Source organism: Porcisia hertigi, chromosome 13, assembly GCF_017918235.1.
Source record: "Porcisia hertigi strain C119 chromosome 13, whole genome shotgun sequence".
In the NCBI taxonomy this organism is placed as follows: domain Eukaryota; phylum Euglenozoa; class Kinetoplastea; order Trypanosomatida; family Trypanosomatidae; genus Porcisia; species Porcisia hertigi.
In genome coordinates this window covers 165,467-181,362 of record NC_090572.1, presented here as the reverse complement: position 1 = coordinate 181,362, position 15,896 = coordinate 165,467, and the positions used below count along the sequence as shown (strand labels likewise).

The window sequence follows — 15,896 nt, the reverse complement described above, 5'->3', positions numbered from 1 at the left end:
CCCACACATGCACGCACACGCAAAGAGGGGCAGAGCTGTTCTCATGACGTGCATGCAGTTGTGCCGGGGCAGATGTGTGCCACCACCACCACCCGCCTACCATTGTCCTAGGAAATAAAAGAGGAGGTGGCGGTGGAATCGGTGATGGACAATAAAGCCAGGAAGTCGCCCAACTCGTCTAGACTCCTTGTCCCTGTCGAGTTGGAGGTAGCGGACATACCCACACCGTCTTGATTTGCCACAGCCTGATTGGAAACGTCAACACAGCCGCTGCGGTCCCCCTCCGGCGTGGAGAACACGGGCTGTGGCAAGGCTGGATTACGTATAGGACGACTGACGTTGAGAGTCTGCTGCCGCTGTCTTGGAAACGCTGCCGGTGATGTCGCCGCCGCCGAGGTGCAAACGAGTGCAGATGACTCCGAGCCCACCGCCCACGCCTTTGATACAGGCGAAATCGGGGCATGAAGAGAAGATGATTTACTCCCCCGCCTCTTCTCTGCAGTGTCGCTGGGAAATCCAGAGTTGCAGCGATCCGCCTCACTACGACCAGCGTCGCCCTCAGCCTCGACGGGCACATCCGCGGAGGATGGATGCACCCTTCCTGCCTCCAGCCGCGGGGCCCCTTGCGAAGAAGGGGTCAAGGCTTTGAGAGTAACCGCGTTCCCCTCGCCGCGCTGTTCCGTCACATGCGCACAATCAGACAGCGGGCACATCAGTGGTGAATTTTGGGCCGCAGGCAACACGCCACTGCTCTCCTCACCACCCACACGTGGAAGTTGCTGCTCTGCTCGCAGCAGTTCAGAGGACCATGGCTGTGTGTCTGTGCCATAACTGGCTTCTGCAGTATCGGGGATGAAATGCGCCTTCTGACCAGACGCGGGCACCTCCTCGCCACGCTTCCCCTGGCAGACCTCGGACACCGGTGAGGACACAGAAGACGAACGCGGCGGGAACTCCCCCTTGGAGTTCTTTGGAGGCGTTGTGGCTGCGTTGGCAGAGGCGCGCACCGCAGCAATGCAATTGCTGCCGATGCCCAACGTGTTGCTTGCTATGTTGATGTCAACCCCACTCAAGCCTTGTGTGCGCGCCAAATGAGGTGTCATAGCGTCAAGAATGGTGGATGGTGCCCCTTGGTAGGACAGGGAAAGCGGCCCGCACAGCACATGCTGTGGTGCCTCGTGGCGCAGACGGGACGCCATCCCCGCGATACGGTGACACTCCCGCTGCGTGGCGCAGCGATCACGATCGACTACTCGCTGCTCAACCGCCACCGTACTGAGTCCCTTCTCGACTTCCACCGCCATCTCCTGATTGATATCCCTCTGAGCCTGTTGCATCTGCGCGGCCGACCACAGCGCGGCGCCTTTGTCCTGGAGGGCGACCTGCGCACCACGCATCTCCTCCAGCTTGACGAAACAGGCGGCGGCGCACTTCCGCCGCGACTCAAGCAGAGAGCGGCGCGAGACATCGCGGGCACGAAGCTTGCTCTGCAACACATCCAGCAAAGCAGTGGAGACAACATCCTGTGGTGCGGCGTAGGTGTGTGAGATGTACTCCGCGTCCGCGGCATCACGCTCGCAACTGGACACAGGGAGAACCAGCGAACACGGCGCAGAAAGGTTCTGTCGGTGCGCCGCCTCCCATGACCTCGTCAAGGCGTTGATGCGGGCCTGATGTGCATGCTGCACACTGCGAGCCTGCTGCAGCCGCTCCACCACCTCCGTGCACAGAGACATCAAACTACGCCGCAGTTCGTCGCATTGCTGGCGCAGAAGGGACGCATCCTTCTGAAGTGCAGTTTCCTGCACCACAGCACTTCGTACAACGTGTGCCAATTCTTCTGCGTGCATGCGATCTGCGCTAGCAGCGCCACCTAGCGTCGACTCGCCGCCGCGAAGACGTTCCAACAGGCGTGACTTCAACGCCAGAACCTCCTCCTTGAGAGGTTGTGCACGCTGTCGGCTGGTGGCACCTGCGGCATCAACAAGTGCCTGAAAGAAGGTGCAGTTTTCCGCCTCGCCAGAGCGGTGCAGCCGTTGCAGCTGCTCTGTCAGCGATTCTTCTTCTGCACGATGACGTTGACGGCGTGCGCCAGCCTCTGCGAGCAGGCGACTCTCCAGCTCCCGGCGCTGAGTGTCAGCCATCGCTACGTCTCCCTCAACGACTGTGTTCGCCTTCTTCTGCAAAAGCGCACACGCGTCCTCGGCTGCCTGTGTGTGACGCTGCGTGGAGAGAGAGACCTTGGCCGTTACATCTCTCAGCAGCTGTTGCAGCCGATCCGCGGCTTGGCTGCGCAGCTCCGCGGCCATTCGACGCGTATCTGCCTGTAAAACTGCAATGTTTTCCTCCTTGAGGCGCGCCCTCTCCTTGTAAAAGGTCATGTACCGCTGCATCATCTCCACCATATAGCGACTGAACAGCTGCTTGTGTTGCACCGCATCCTGCATCCATGTTTGCTCGCGTTCTCGTCGGACCGAGTGTGCAACGTCGAGCGTACTGCTGTGCACATAGTCAACAAGGTTCTCGCGCGTGTGGCGGAAGCGCTTGTCGCAGTAGCCGCGTAGGACTGTCACCGCCTGGTGTAAAATGCTCTCGAGTTGTGTGGAGGGCGACTTCGCTAACGAGGAGTCCGCAGCAACAGTTGTGAAGTTGGACGAGTCGGTGCCACCTGTCGTCGCCACTGCTGCATCGGCAGCAGCAGCGTCAAGCGCAAGACGCACACCAGTCTCACTGTAAGGTTGAGACTCGAGCACGAGGGCCGCCTGCTCTCGCAACTCGCGCACTACCTGCTCCGTGGCCAGCTTCTTTTTGTACATTTGTTGCAGCTGATCTTCAAAACGCGCCCCGTCGAGGCTCCGCACCTCTGCTTCCTGGGCCGCCATCTCCTTCGCGTACCGGCTTGCGAGGGCGCCAAGACGGTCCGCCGTGTAGCCTCTCAGTTCAGCGCGCTTCAATGCCAACTCCCGCTCCTTCTCCTCGAGCTCAGTCGTCTTCACGAGCACACTCGTCTCAAGCGCCAACAACTCTGTCTCTTCTTTCACCTGGTAGCCACTGACACGCTCCTCCAGCCGCTGCTGCTCCATATCCAAAGCATCCAGGGTGGTATAAAGATCGCGCACCTCTTTTTTCCTGCTTTCCTCCGCGTCACCGACAATCGTGGAAACGCCGCCCGTGGCGGTGGATAATCCTAGCGCTGATGCGGGTGGCCCCCTAGGGGGCAATGAACGCTCGGGAGCGACACCAGGGGTAACGCCCGGAGAGGCAAAGTCCAGGAAGGATGGCAGCTTCGCCGGGACTACATCAGCCACGGGAAACGGCAAGGGGGATGACGAGGGGGGAAACGCTTGCCCTGTTGAACGCGGTGGTGGTGGTGCTCTGAGTGAGCCAGAAATGCTTATTCCAGGTACGACTAGCGGCTGTGACGAGTCTGTACCATCGAGCCACGACAGAGACGAGACGGCCGGTGCTTCGGGACTTTTGGTGGAGTCAATCTGAGTAGTAGGGTTGGAGGGCTGCCCAGCCGTCGAGGGAGGCCCTAAAGAGGCACCGGACGCGCTGAGCTGGACACGAGCCCGTCGTCCAGCGACTGGCTCAACAGCCGGTGAGGCCCCCAACAGCAACGCTGCCCCGCCAGGAAAAGACTCGAATTGGGGGGGCGCTGCATCCTGCCCGACAGGACTGGAGGTGCTTATACTGGACGGGAATACAGCTGCTTCTTGGCCTGAGCTTCGTTGCGGATCCCCAGCGAGTGCGCCGGAAACCGATGACCGAGAGGACGGAGAAACCCGGCGTTGCTTGCCTACGGTGCTGCGTAATCCGCTGAGGTCATTTGCAAACGGGTCCTCGAAGTTCATCTCGACAGTGCTGGTGGCATTCACTTGCGCCTTCTTCCCGTTGGAAGCAGAGCACTGCGATTTGGAAAGAGACCTGCTGTGAGGTTGGAGTGACACAACAAAGTACGCCGATCAAAGGAGAAAGTGAAAAGCAGGAAGGAAAAAAAAGGGGGCAGCCAAGAAGACAAACTGTCTCAGACGAGGTCTGTCCCACTCGGGGAGGGGAGGGGAGGGGAGGGGGGGCAATGATGGCTGCCGTGTAATGAGCGCAACGGAGCAATATGTTTCTGTGCTTCTATTGAGGTTGTGCATGTATATATGTCTATGTCAGAATACTGGCCTACCATCCCCAGCACGCGGTGGGGGAGGGGGACAAACGAAGTTGTGCTACATCAATCACGCACCAGAAAAAAAAACCAGGCGTCCCGATGTCCAGAAAGAGAAATACATGAGGAGAGGTGCGTAAGAGATGATAAAACTTATTGCACAACGAGCTGCAAACATGCTATGATATGGTGCCATCGGATACGAAGCTGGAAAAGCCCTCCTCCAAAGGCTGTCCCCCACCCCTCCCCCCGATAAACATGGATCGATGCGGGTGCGAGCGAGAGACGGAAACTGGAGATCTACATCTTCCCTCAGCCAACAGATGCGAAGACAGCGTCGAATGCATCATCAACTCGGATGTGTAGATGATGCATGCCCACGCACGATACGTAAGCAAGTCACTCCCTAACCCCTCAAGCGATTCGACCTCACGTGGTCCGGCCGTCGGAGGGGGAAAAAAGAAGCGAGTCCCCTCACCCAGAGGTCAGGAGAGCATGCGTATAGCCGTAACAATTATGCACAACAGTTCTGTATAACAGTAATACAATCCCCTCTCGTCCACGTGCTGCGGCCTAGCGATGAACATCACGAGCATCCCCTGCGACGCAGCGAGTGTGGGGAACGCAAAAGCAGGTTTGGGGAAGGGGGGGGGGGGGGGCCCTCCCCCTCTTCAGGTGCATCTAAACACTTCCCAGGAGAGGAATATCAATATGCGCAAACCCCTCCTCCTCCTCCTCTTGTGTTCTCCAACGAAACCCAAAAAGATTTGGAGGAACAACCAACCAACCAACCAACAAGTACGACTACCCTTCTTTTTTTTTCAAATACGGCATGAAAAATGTACACGCCAATTCGCCCATTAAAGACGTCCCGTTATCCTCTGAGACCGACACAAGAGTGAGTGGAATATATGGGAAAAGAAGGTGGTGGTGGAAGGGGAGGGGGGGGGAAGGGAGGGGAAGGCGTCATCATCTAATATTAGCAAGTTGCATACACTTGTGTAGTTGCCTGTGTGTGTGTGTGTGTGTGTGTGTGTGCAGAGGGAGGACAGGGGAAGTGCTCACATTGAGCTTGGCCTTCGAGGGAGTAGAAGGCCCCTGAAAAAGGGGGGAATAGGGGTAAAGAGAAAAGAAAGAGTCTGTGTGAACAAAAGAAAAAAGGGGGAGAGGATTGCCCTTGACCAGCCCCCACAGAGCGTCTACTGCGGTTTGCCAAAAACGTCACACACGTGCCAGGCGGGAGGGAGAAGAAAGGGTGCAAAAGAGGAAAGTGAGCATAAAAACGTGCCAGACGTTATTCCCTTGAGAACAAAAAAAAAGTGACTCAACACACCCCATATCTGTGTTGACACAGACGTCTGCAGTACTGAGGTAGCAGTGAGCACAAGAAAGGCGATAGTAGGAAGAGAGAAAAAAGGGATGGAGAGATGCACCTGACGCCCACTCCCAACCCCCTCCCTGAACTCCTCCCTCCGTACCACCTGAGCGCGGCGGATGCGCAGACAGACCACGAGAACCAATGACAGACACATTATCTTGTGATATGGTGTGAGTGTTGAGGCTGCTCCTCACTCGACAGTGCCGTTCTTGGGGTCACGTCAATGCAAAGTAGTCGTGTGTGTGGTCACGCAGTTGTCGGTACGTGACATGAGCTGTAAAAAAAAAGCTCGAGGGCCGCCCACCAAGCGGACGGCGCAGCCAACAGAACAGGCTGATGCGAGCATAGTCAAGGGAGCAGACAATAAACGCACACAAAGGAAAAGCGAAAACAGGGGGGGTCTTTTTGGTTTTAAAGGCGCCCAACGTAAAAAAGGGGGTGGGGCCGCTGACAGACGGGCATATGTCTGCATTATTATTGCCGGTTATCGATGCGTGACTGCACACTCATCCCTCCGTGCCGACCCCCCCCCATTGGCCCTCTCTTTTTCTCCCCTCCCTCCGAGTTACACACGCTTCTCACTGAGGCGCCTAGTTGGCTGCACATTGGGTCCCATTCTCGGCTTCTCCTTCCTCCTCATCGTCCGAATCGCCATCTAGCCACCGCCGCTCAGCCTCTAGCCGCTCATGCGCAACCTTCTCGCTGCGCATCACAAACGGGTTAGCAGGGTTCTTCTGCCACATCTCCCAAATAATATCATTGTACTGTGTACGACGCAGACCTGGCCTCTCCTCCTTTAACTGATCAAAGTGTTCGGCGTAGAAGGCCTTGTAGAGCACCTTAGCCCGCTTGCCAATATGGCGATTGTCGGGTAGATCAGCGGCAGCCTTGGCGTTGTCGCCCCTCTCCAAGGCTGTGAGCACGTCAGACACAGTCCCGGAAGCCTTGATCGTGTTGCTCTCGTGGCCTGATGCTGAGTTCGCAGCCACACCACGTACGCGGTTCATGTTACCAGACGGTAGCGGCACCTCCTCCTTCATCGCCGGCATGACCACAGAGCCATGCTGACCCTGACGAATCGCATCCCGCTGCTTGTCGTAGTCTGCCAGCATCTTCGACAAGTCCTTCTGGATTTGTCGCTTGGCCACCTTCTTGGGCACATTCACGTTCATCTCCTGTTCCTCCTCCTGCAGCTGCTCCTTCTTCTCAGCGTCACGGGTAGCCTTCTCGAGCTGCTTCTGCTCCATCTCCCGCTGCTTCTCCTTCTTCTTCAACATCTTCGGGTCCGTCTCGGCCCACCGTGCGTCCTCTTTGGCCGCCTCGCGGGCTAAGCGGGAGTCGATGAGGCGCGCCTCATCGCGCAGCCGCGCCTCCTCACTGTGGCGGTTGGTATACTTATTAGTCTTGGGGCCGCTTGGCATTTTGAGTCCCACCTGCGTATGGCACCAGGAACCAAAAAAAAAGAGGATGATGACGGGGGAAGGGAGGGGCGGGGATGCGGGGATGTTGAGCACAGGAGACCCTGGTGGGGGCGAGAGAAAAAGGAATGGAGGAAAGGGAGAAAAGAGAGTTGTGGGAAGGTACCAAGACAACAGGGAGCAAAAAAAATAATGAACGCGATACAAGCAGCAGCTGCTCGAGAAACGCGTGGAGGGAGAATCAGAGGTGAAAGAGGAGAGGGGGAGAGTTGTACAGATCCATCGAAACCAGTACAAAAAATAAGGGGGCCTCCAAACACAAGAACTGTAGAATATTACTTCATGCAGCTGCGCTTAAGAGGGGCTCCTCACACAGACACACACACACACACACAGAGAGACCAAGAGGAAAGCATGGACACTCCCGTGAGCGTCGTCGTCGTCTCCTTGAATTCGATGCCACAGTGTCCCCACAAAGATCATGTGACGGATCTGAGCGACAGAGCGGCATGGATTATAGAACAATGTGGTTTGTGAATGAGTAGCAGCAGATAAAAACGCAACAGCACCAGGGGGTATTACTCACCCACTCTCGAACCTAACATCTGAGGAGAATAAGCGCCCCCCCCCGCCTCGGAGAAAACGCTTTTCACTTCACTGCTGGGGAGATTGCCTTGAAGTTGGCTGGGAATTCATCGCCTTGCCTCCAGTCCGACGTCTCCCACCACCGCAACCGGGATCGGGGGAGGGGCACAGCGTCATAGCAACCAAGTGACCATCACACACAACCGGCCTCAGTATCGCTGCAGAACTCATGGCATCAAAGGAAGCCCCATGACCCCTCAAGAAAGAGCCGCACCCTTTCAGCTGCATGACGTGTGATGCCATCACCTGCGCCGTTTGCACAGCCTCCATCTCACACCGGAAGGACAGCCGCCGCGTCTGCGCCAGAAGCACATCTGGGTTACGCAGCGGCCGAAGCGCAGAGTAGAGGTGCCTCAGGCTCACTACAGGAGTCCCACCTGCACCAGGGGGGTGTGGAGGCACCAACGACGGCGGCGGCGGCGGAACATACACGCACCCCGGCTGCAATCGTACGAGATTCACGTTCCCACGCTGTACAGCAGGCACCTCATACCCGTCGTGAAGGTGCATCGTTTTCACTGCCTCCTCCACCGTCGCGAGGGCGTGACTGCGCTTCTCAGAGGCGTTGTGAAAACTTGTCTGCAAACCCGTCACGTCCACGATGCGTTTATGGGCCAGCTCTCGCGGCACTGCAGAGAAACAGAGGCGCAGCACCAGGTCGCCGCTGCGAAACTGCACATCGGACTCTGTTGCTCCCAAGGCACCACGACGGGTAGCCCCCCGGGAGCTGTACCGCCGGGCATAGTAACCATTGCCGGCGAGACTCACAGGAACTGCACCGCGTCGGTTGCCCATACTAGACTCTGATGACGTCAGGTCCACACACTCCATGTCGTGCAACGGAGACGAGTCTTGCTGACTTCGCGTCGCTAGAGCCGCATATCCACCGGGTTTCAACAAAAAGCATCGGCCGGTGATTGCAACGGGCGGATACAAAGATCGCGCCGCGCGTGAGACAGCGGCAACGCGAAAGGCCATGGGACTTTACCCTCCAGCAGCAAGGGTCTGTCAGCCAGGGTACCGTTTAGCTCCTTTCCTGGCAAGGCACCCCCTTGTGGGAGATGGGTTGTGCTTCTCACCAGCTCGAGTGTATGGCTGATCGTCGTCGTGCGCGTGTTGGGTGTGTGCCGTTCGCACGAGTAATTTTGGAGGAGGAGGAGGAAGGGGCAAACACGGAGGAACTTAGCCCATAAATGCAAAAGCGGAAATATTTTGAAGGGAATCGCAAAAAAAAAGGGAAAAAAGACACACGGTAGAGAACATTCATCTGATCGGGGGCAATGGCGTGCCCCTCTCCCCCTCTCTGCATACTGAGATGCCTGTGGTGGACATGTCTAGGAGTGTGTGTGTGTGTGGGGGGGGGGGGGGGGTCGTGTCAGTGATAGCTTCTGCCCGGAGAGTTTTGAAGAGGTGAAAAAAAAATGCTGAGGATCGACAGTCACTTCAAGCACATTCTGTGCTCTCTGGTGTGTCAATGAGATGTCCACTGCACACTAATTTAACTTGAGATGTATTCTTCACACACCAGAAGTGGCAGCGAGCGCACACACGGCCGCTATGGCTCCTCCTGACCCTGACCTCCACGAAGAAGTGCATATTTGTTTGGAGTCCCGTCTGTCTGTGTGTGTTTGTGTGTGTGTGTGTGTGTGTGTTAATGTTCGCGCAACATCATCCTAGCATTCACGATGCCCTTGAAAGCATCCAAAAAAAAAAACGCTTGTTTCTGCAAGGCCTGAACAGCAGCTCAGATCGGACGAGGAAGGATAAAGCTGTACTGCTGATCCATGCCAATGTACGAGTCACAGATTAGATACACGTTCAGTTCCACGGTACCGTCTCGGCTGTACTGTGCCCAGTCCTCGTCCCATTCGATCCGCAGCGTCGCCACGCTGCTCTGTCGAAGTCGATTCACTCGCTTCAAGGCAACAAGCTCACCCGTCGGCTCGTGACCAACCACCACCCAGTACTGCTCATCTTTGGCCTTCGAGAAACGCGGCGCTATGACGCTCTTCTGTCCAAAAGAAAGTCGCTGCAGATGCACCCTCAGCTCGTACGTCACAACAGCCTCTTCGTCCTCCGCATCTGCCACCTGCACTGATGTAGGCTGCTGTTGCTGAACGGTGAGATCGACCTGAATGAGGGGCAGCCCGCGCACCGCCTCCATCGCCTCGTTCACCTCCCGCTCTCTTAGTCCAAACGCCGGCATCTCCAGTACCTGCTGGAACTTTTGCAACACCGCTAACGGCCGGTTTGCCAGCTCTGCTGCGTCACGTACCCCATCGCACTCCTTTTCGATCACTGGCAGCATTGCTTTCACCACATTCGGGATCTGAAGCAGGGAGTTGTCGTCCCACCAGCGAGCTTGCACCATGCACTGCATAAGCGCCATGCAACGCAGCGCAGCGTACAGGTGGCCGTTGTTGGCGGCCACATCCACCATAGCCTGAATCACCCGCACCGAGTTGTCCATGGCGGACTTCTGATCCGTAATGTAGTCCGTGACCGGCATCGGCGCACGCTCAAAGTGAGCCTGAAAGAGAAGAAACGCCTTCGCGTGCGGACTATCCGCTTCGCCATCGCGGATAGCCAACGGCAGCTGGCGAGCTAGCTCCATGTTCAGTTTATCCTCGTTGTGGCGTATCGGCAATTCGCTGAACTCCTCCGCGTCACACAGGAGACGCAGCAGTTCCCCGCAAGAGTGGTCTGGCTCTATGTTGCGGTTGAACAAGTCCACTGTGATGTGAGAAATGTAGTAATACGAGCATAACTTGCCCAGAACGGTGTACTGGATGGCGTCCGGGTCAACGTCTTCGCCCATCGCATCCGGCCCCTCGATGCAGCCGCACCTCTCAAGGTCCGCCAGCACACCCTTCACCAGGGTGGAAAGGAAGATGGTGACCGCCTTTGGAGAGCCATCCTCGAGTCCGTAGTAGGATGGGTTGCGTGCTATTCGGCGGAAGAGGTAGGTCCACGTTAGATAGTTCACCGCATCCTGGCGAGTATTGATCATGCCTGATACGATTTCAGCGTTCATGTGGACGTGCAGCTGCTTATGTAGCGCACTCTCCACAGGGAAGGGGTCGTAAAGGAACTTGCGGTAGAAACCCTTCTTGGGCTCGTGGCACAGCACCTGAGCCACACCCTCTGTGTCAAACTGCGGACGCCCCGCACGACCGATCATCTGCAGCACATCCGTGATGGGGAAGTCCACGTAGGAGTTCATCTTGGCGTCGTAGTACTCAGTACCCTTCACCACAACCATGTGCGCTGGGAGATTCACACCCCACGCTAGCGTCGACGTCGCCACCAGCACCTGAATGCGGTTTGAGAGGAACGCCTCCTCAATGATGCTGCGGTCGCCCTCCAGCAACCCGGCGTGGTGGATGCCAACACCGAACTGAAGGCAGTGCTTCACGTAGGGGTCATCCAGCTCTGAGGTGTACTTCTGCACCTGGTTCACATCCATGTGCACCCACTTGGCGGTGTTGCCCTCCATCAGCAGAAAGCCGATGAGTGCCATGGCCGTGAGTCGCGTCTGACGCCGAGACGACACGAACACAATCACTGGCTGTGACGGACTTTTCTCGCAAATGGCGTTGTAAGTCGGTTTGTTCATGGTGGCCATGCGGGGACAGTAGTTCTTTCCGTGGTAACCAGCAATGTGCACCGTCATGGGCACCGGCCGCACAGATGGATCAAAGTTGAACACAGCCCACTTCTTCTCCACACCAAGCCACGAGCTAAGGTCGCCTGGGTTCGCGACAGCCGTGGAGAGGCCTACCAAGCGGATCGGCGCCTTTAGGTTCCACCCGATGTAGCGCATACGGCTCACAATCACCTCCAGAATCGGGCCACGGTCGGTGCCAAGCATGTGCACCTCATCGAACACAAGGAGCTTGACGGCTGTGACGTAGCTGCGCACTTGCCAGTTACGCGAGATGCCATCCCACTTCTCCGGCGTCGTACACAAAATGTCCGCCTTGGCCAACGCGCTAATGTCCGGCGTCGCGTCACCAGAGAGCTCGACCACGGTGCGCCCCACAAGCCTCATGCGAGCCTTCCAGTCACGCAAACGCTCCTTTACAAGGGCCTTGAGTGGCGCGATGTACACCACCTTCTTTCCGGGGTACTTCTCGAACACGCGGAGGATAGCCATCTCTGCCGCTATCGTTTTACCACTGCCCGTCGGCGCACCGAGGAAAACGTTCTGGTCAGTGTGAAACATAGTGTGAAAAATTTGTGTCTGCACCGCGTTGAGCTGGCGGCATTTGCTGTACATGACGTGGTACTCCTCTGGGATCACGTGCAGCCGCAGGGGGCTCAGTGGCAGCAGCTTCGTTGTCATTTGCGCATCCTCCGGGAGGTGTAGGTGGCCAATGGAGAAAGTGTAGTCTTCTTTGCACCCCATCCATCGGTCACTGTAGAGACGCACCGAGTACATATCGTACTGGGGCACAATGGGAACAGCAAGGTTCACCACATGCGGTGTGCCAGACTCCACCTCCTTTCGAGTAATCGTGACCGACTCGTGGTGGAAAATGAAGTGGTTGTCCTGGTCCTCCACCAGTAACCAAAAGAGTTCGGAGCTCCCTGACAATTCGCGACTCCACACAAAATTTGCCTCGATGGTGACCTTGACGCGCAGGATAGAACGAGTGACAGGCTGCACATCAATTTCGATGTTCACTGAGGGAAACTTCGACACCAAATCGCAAATATCGCGGCCGGCGCGCACGTTGTGCACCATTTGCCCCACCTCCTTCACCGTCATCTCCTGCAGCAAGGAAATGCTTGGGTTGGACTTGTTCAGGTTCATCCACACGGCGTCAGTGATGTTCACCCGGTGGCTCCAATTTGAAAACTGCATCAGTGGGTGTTCAAAGTCCCAGCAGCGGTGCTCCACGCACTTGCAGAGCGTCAAGTAAGTGTAAGTGGTGAGGGGGTGACCACGCTCCAACTCAATCTCGAATAGAGCCCGGCAGATGCGGGGCATGTTCTGCAGCACGTACACCATGTCAGAGGACAGAGAATGCGTCTCGACAGAAAGGCGACTGATGTACGCTTTGAGAAGGGTCGTTACCTTCCACTGCGTACTCGTCTCGTCGGTGCTCTCGCCACTCACCCGGAACTCACGCACCTGCTTCGGCAGCAGCTGATGCAGATTCTGCAGCTCATCCAGCTCTTCCTGTCGCACTTTTAGTTGGCTGAACTCCTTGGCGGAAGCGGCAATGTTCATGGCAGTACCCATGTCCAACGCATCGATCCACGTGTCATCAGGGCGGCGCATTTTCTCGTTGAATATACTGATGCTCTCGTAGGTGATGTAGTAGTGACTCGCGAGACGGCCGAGATCGGTGCTCTCCACAGACCCCGTCTCCGGATTGTAACGCACCATACCTGCAACAGCGAGGTCGGTGAAGGAGGTGTTGATCATTTCGTACCGAACCGTCTTGAGCTCCGGGTCTTGGCGGACATTGTTCACCTTTAGCCCGTACCTGAGCGGATTCACACGAATTCGCTGCCACATGTACGTGTACTCCAACCACGAGGAGGCTTCCATGACAGAGGATATAGTACCAGCGTTCACCTCCGCATTCAAGTGGTCGCACAGCTTGCCTTGCATCTGACTCTCGATGGGCAAGGCGTGTGCGATAAGCCGGAGAAAGTGGCTCACCTCCTTGTCGTCTGATATAATTATGCCATGACCGCTCGTGTCAAATTGCGGACGACCGGCGCGTCCGAAGATCTGCATCACATCCAATACCGAGATGGAGACCAGGCCACCGCGCTTGGGGTCGTACATTTGCGTGCCGCGAATCACCACCGTGTGCGCTGGCAAGTTCACACCCCACGCCAAGGTACTGGTGCAACACAGCACTCGCAGATACCCCTCCCTGAAGAAACCCTCTGTGCTGGTGCGGTCGTAGCGAACGAGACCGGCGTGGTGCGCGCCGAAGCCGGCAGCGAATAAAGTGGCCAAGTCCCGTCCCTGGAGTGTGCGGCCTTTCTTTTCGATGGCGGGGGGCATCACCCCCTTGTACTGAAACAAGTGCTCCTCCCCACGGCGCTGAGACTCCTCGATGAAGAACTTGGCCAGTCCAATCGTCTGCTTCCGCGAGTGCACAAACACCATTACCTGGTGCCCCTCCCGTACGTTCTTGACCACCTCCTCATATGCAAGACGGTCGAGCTCGAACTCCTTGTTCCACCTCTGCTGGCCGGAGATACCCTGCAACCCAATAAAGGTTTGCTCCAGTGGAACAGGGCGGTACTCTGCGCCGAACACCTTGAGGCCCTCCCGTAAGTCCGCCTGCAGAAAGTTCGCCACGTCCTTGTAGTTGGGGAGGGTGGCGGAAAGGCCCACCAGACGAATCCGCTGCTCCGGATTCAGCTCGCCGTGCCGCAGCGTCCGCGCGACCAGCGCCTCCAGCACCGGACCGCGCTCCTCGTTCAGCAAGTGAATCTCATCCATAATGATGAGCCGCACTTGGTTGACCAACTCTTCGTTGGTCTGCTTCCGAGTAATGACGTCCCATTTCTCAGGCGTTGTCACAATCACTTGTGTTTCTGCCAGCTCTCGCTTGGTCAACTGCATGTCGCCCGTGAGCTCACGCACCTTCATCATGAACGGTGCCAGGCGGCGCGAGAAGTTCTCCACCATCTCCTGCGCCAGCGCCTTCATTGGGGCAACGAAGATGATCTTGAAGTCTCGATCCAGGACACCACCCTCGAAGTGCTCGCTGATACACCGCAGCATCACCAGCAGTCCACACACCGTCTTACCCGCACCTGTGGGCGCGCACACCAGCATGTTCTGCGAGGTGTGAAACGCTGTCTCGAAGATCACGGTCTGGATCGTGTTAAGGTGCGTGATGGAGAGAAATGCAGGATGAGTCCACTCTGGCAAAGACGTCGCGACGCAGACACGCTTGCTCTCAGGCATCACCTCCTGTCTTGGCGGAGGGATGTGGATGCGCACATGCCCAGACTTCTTGGTGACCGTAGCGCCTGCGGGCATAATGGATCCGTTCACGCTGAAGTCCCGCTTGAAAAGTTCGTCCAGCTCCGACTCCTGCATCAAGACACGGTAACGCCTGTTCATGTGGGCAACCCACTTCTGATCGGTCTGCTTTCCTGCGTCACTGCTCCCCACACCCTGCCCCTGTGAGCGCTGATTGGCATTCTTCACAAAGCGCACTGTCAGCCCCTTCGGCCCACTAGAAGAGTGGCTCGACCCGACATCGCTAGGGTCTACCAAAGTGCAGAACTCTTCAAGGAGTCGAAGAAAGACCTCACGAGGGCGATACATGATGCACTGCAACAAGTCATAGTGCTTGTCTCCCAACACTTCCAGCAGCTCGTCAATGACACGGACCTTTGTTCGTTCCCTCTGATCTAACGTGTCGCAACCTGTCACGCGATCCAGCGCGTTAAGCAGCACCTTGGTGAGATCCTCGTCAAAGTTCACGTACACCTGTGACACGATATCGTCAACGCTAGAGAGTAGCATATCCAGTGAAACCTTGCGTTGCTCCTGGTACGCCGATCGGCCAGATCCACCGACGCGGTCGCCGCGGGGCGAAAGCGGCTCCCCGGAGTGAGTGAGCAACGCCACGGGTCTCTGCGCTTGCATGCACTCTGAGACGAAGCTATTCGTCTGCACACCACCTGTGAAGATATCCTCTGCCAGGCTGCTTTGCGCCATCGAACCTTGCGGATTTAACAATCCCTGCTGAAGTTTGGGGTCAAAATGCTTTCGGTTGAGGAGAGCTGTCAAACGCTTCAGCGTGGCATCGATCGCTGCACTGGTCCCCACACCGCCTGCACTGCCGTCGCTGTCACGGCCAGCGTTGGCACGACCACGATTTCCTTGCAGTGAGCGGAAGCTTGCGGTTGTTTCCTTGCCGTAAAAACTTTCTGCAACACGGTTCTGCACCTCAGTCACTTTCGGATCCGCTGAACAGCCTACGGGATCAACGCTCGGGATGCGCTGCACTGGAACACTGTCGCGAACGTCGTTCTGCTTTGCAGGCAAGTCGTTGCTGCTAGGCTGGACCCTATTGACCTTTCCACTGGGACCTCTTCGGGTGCCCCGGTCATGAAACGATGGCCGAACGGTAACGTTGTTGGAGCTACCATTATTGGTACCCCATGAAGTGTGACCACCGCCCCACTGCGGTTTGCCAGAGGGACCACCTGATGGTTGCATCGCCTCGCGCACAGCTCAGTAGAGTGCGGTCGAGCTAAATGGGCTTTTAAAAAGGGGGTGAAAGCAAACGCACAAGTGGAACTGAGT

The 15,896-nt window shown here is 56.9% G+C and overlaps 4 protein-coding genes across 4 annotated transcripts; all 4 read right to left on the bottom strand.

Annotated features, from left to right (window-relative positions):
- Nucleotides 1–107: 107 nt before the first annotated feature.
- JKF63_06244 (uncharacterized protein) lies at nt 108–3,854 on the bottom strand (the record flags this gene model as incomplete). Its single annotated transcript, XM_067902194.1, has 1 exon — nt 108–3,854. The coding sequence occupies one exon, from the start codon at nt 3,852–3,854 to the stop codon at nt 108–110; it is 3,747 nt and encodes a 1,248-aa protein (XP_067758691.1).
- Nucleotides 3,855–6,127: 2,273 nt separating this feature from the next.
- JKF63_06243 (uncharacterized protein) lies at nt 6,128–6,958 on the bottom strand (the record flags this gene model as incomplete). The annotated part of the gene is made up of 1 exon (XM_067902193.1): nt 6,128–6,958. One exon carries the CDS (start codon nt 6,956–6,958, stop codon nt 6,128–6,130), a length of 831 nt encoding a protein of 276 aa, XP_067758690.1.
- Nucleotides 6,959–7,609: 651 nt separating this feature from the next.
- Nucleotides 7,610–8,578, bottom strand: JKF63_06242 (uncharacterized protein; the record flags this gene model as incomplete). The annotated part of the gene is made up of 1 exon (XM_067902192.1): nt 7,610–8,578. The coding sequence occupies one exon, from the start codon at nt 8,576–8,578 to the stop codon at nt 7,610–7,612; it is 969 nt and encodes a 322-aa protein (XP_067758689.1).
- Nucleotides 8,579–9,344: 766 nt separating this feature from the next.
- Nucleotides 9,345–15,809, bottom strand: JKF63_06241 (uncharacterized protein; the record flags this gene model as incomplete). The annotated part of the gene is made up of 1 exon (XM_067902191.1): nt 9,345–15,809. One exon carries the CDS (start codon nt 15,807–15,809, stop codon nt 9,345–9,347), a length of 6,465 nt encoding a protein of 2,154 aa, XP_067758688.1.
- Nucleotides 15,810–15,896: the final 87 nt, after the last annotated feature.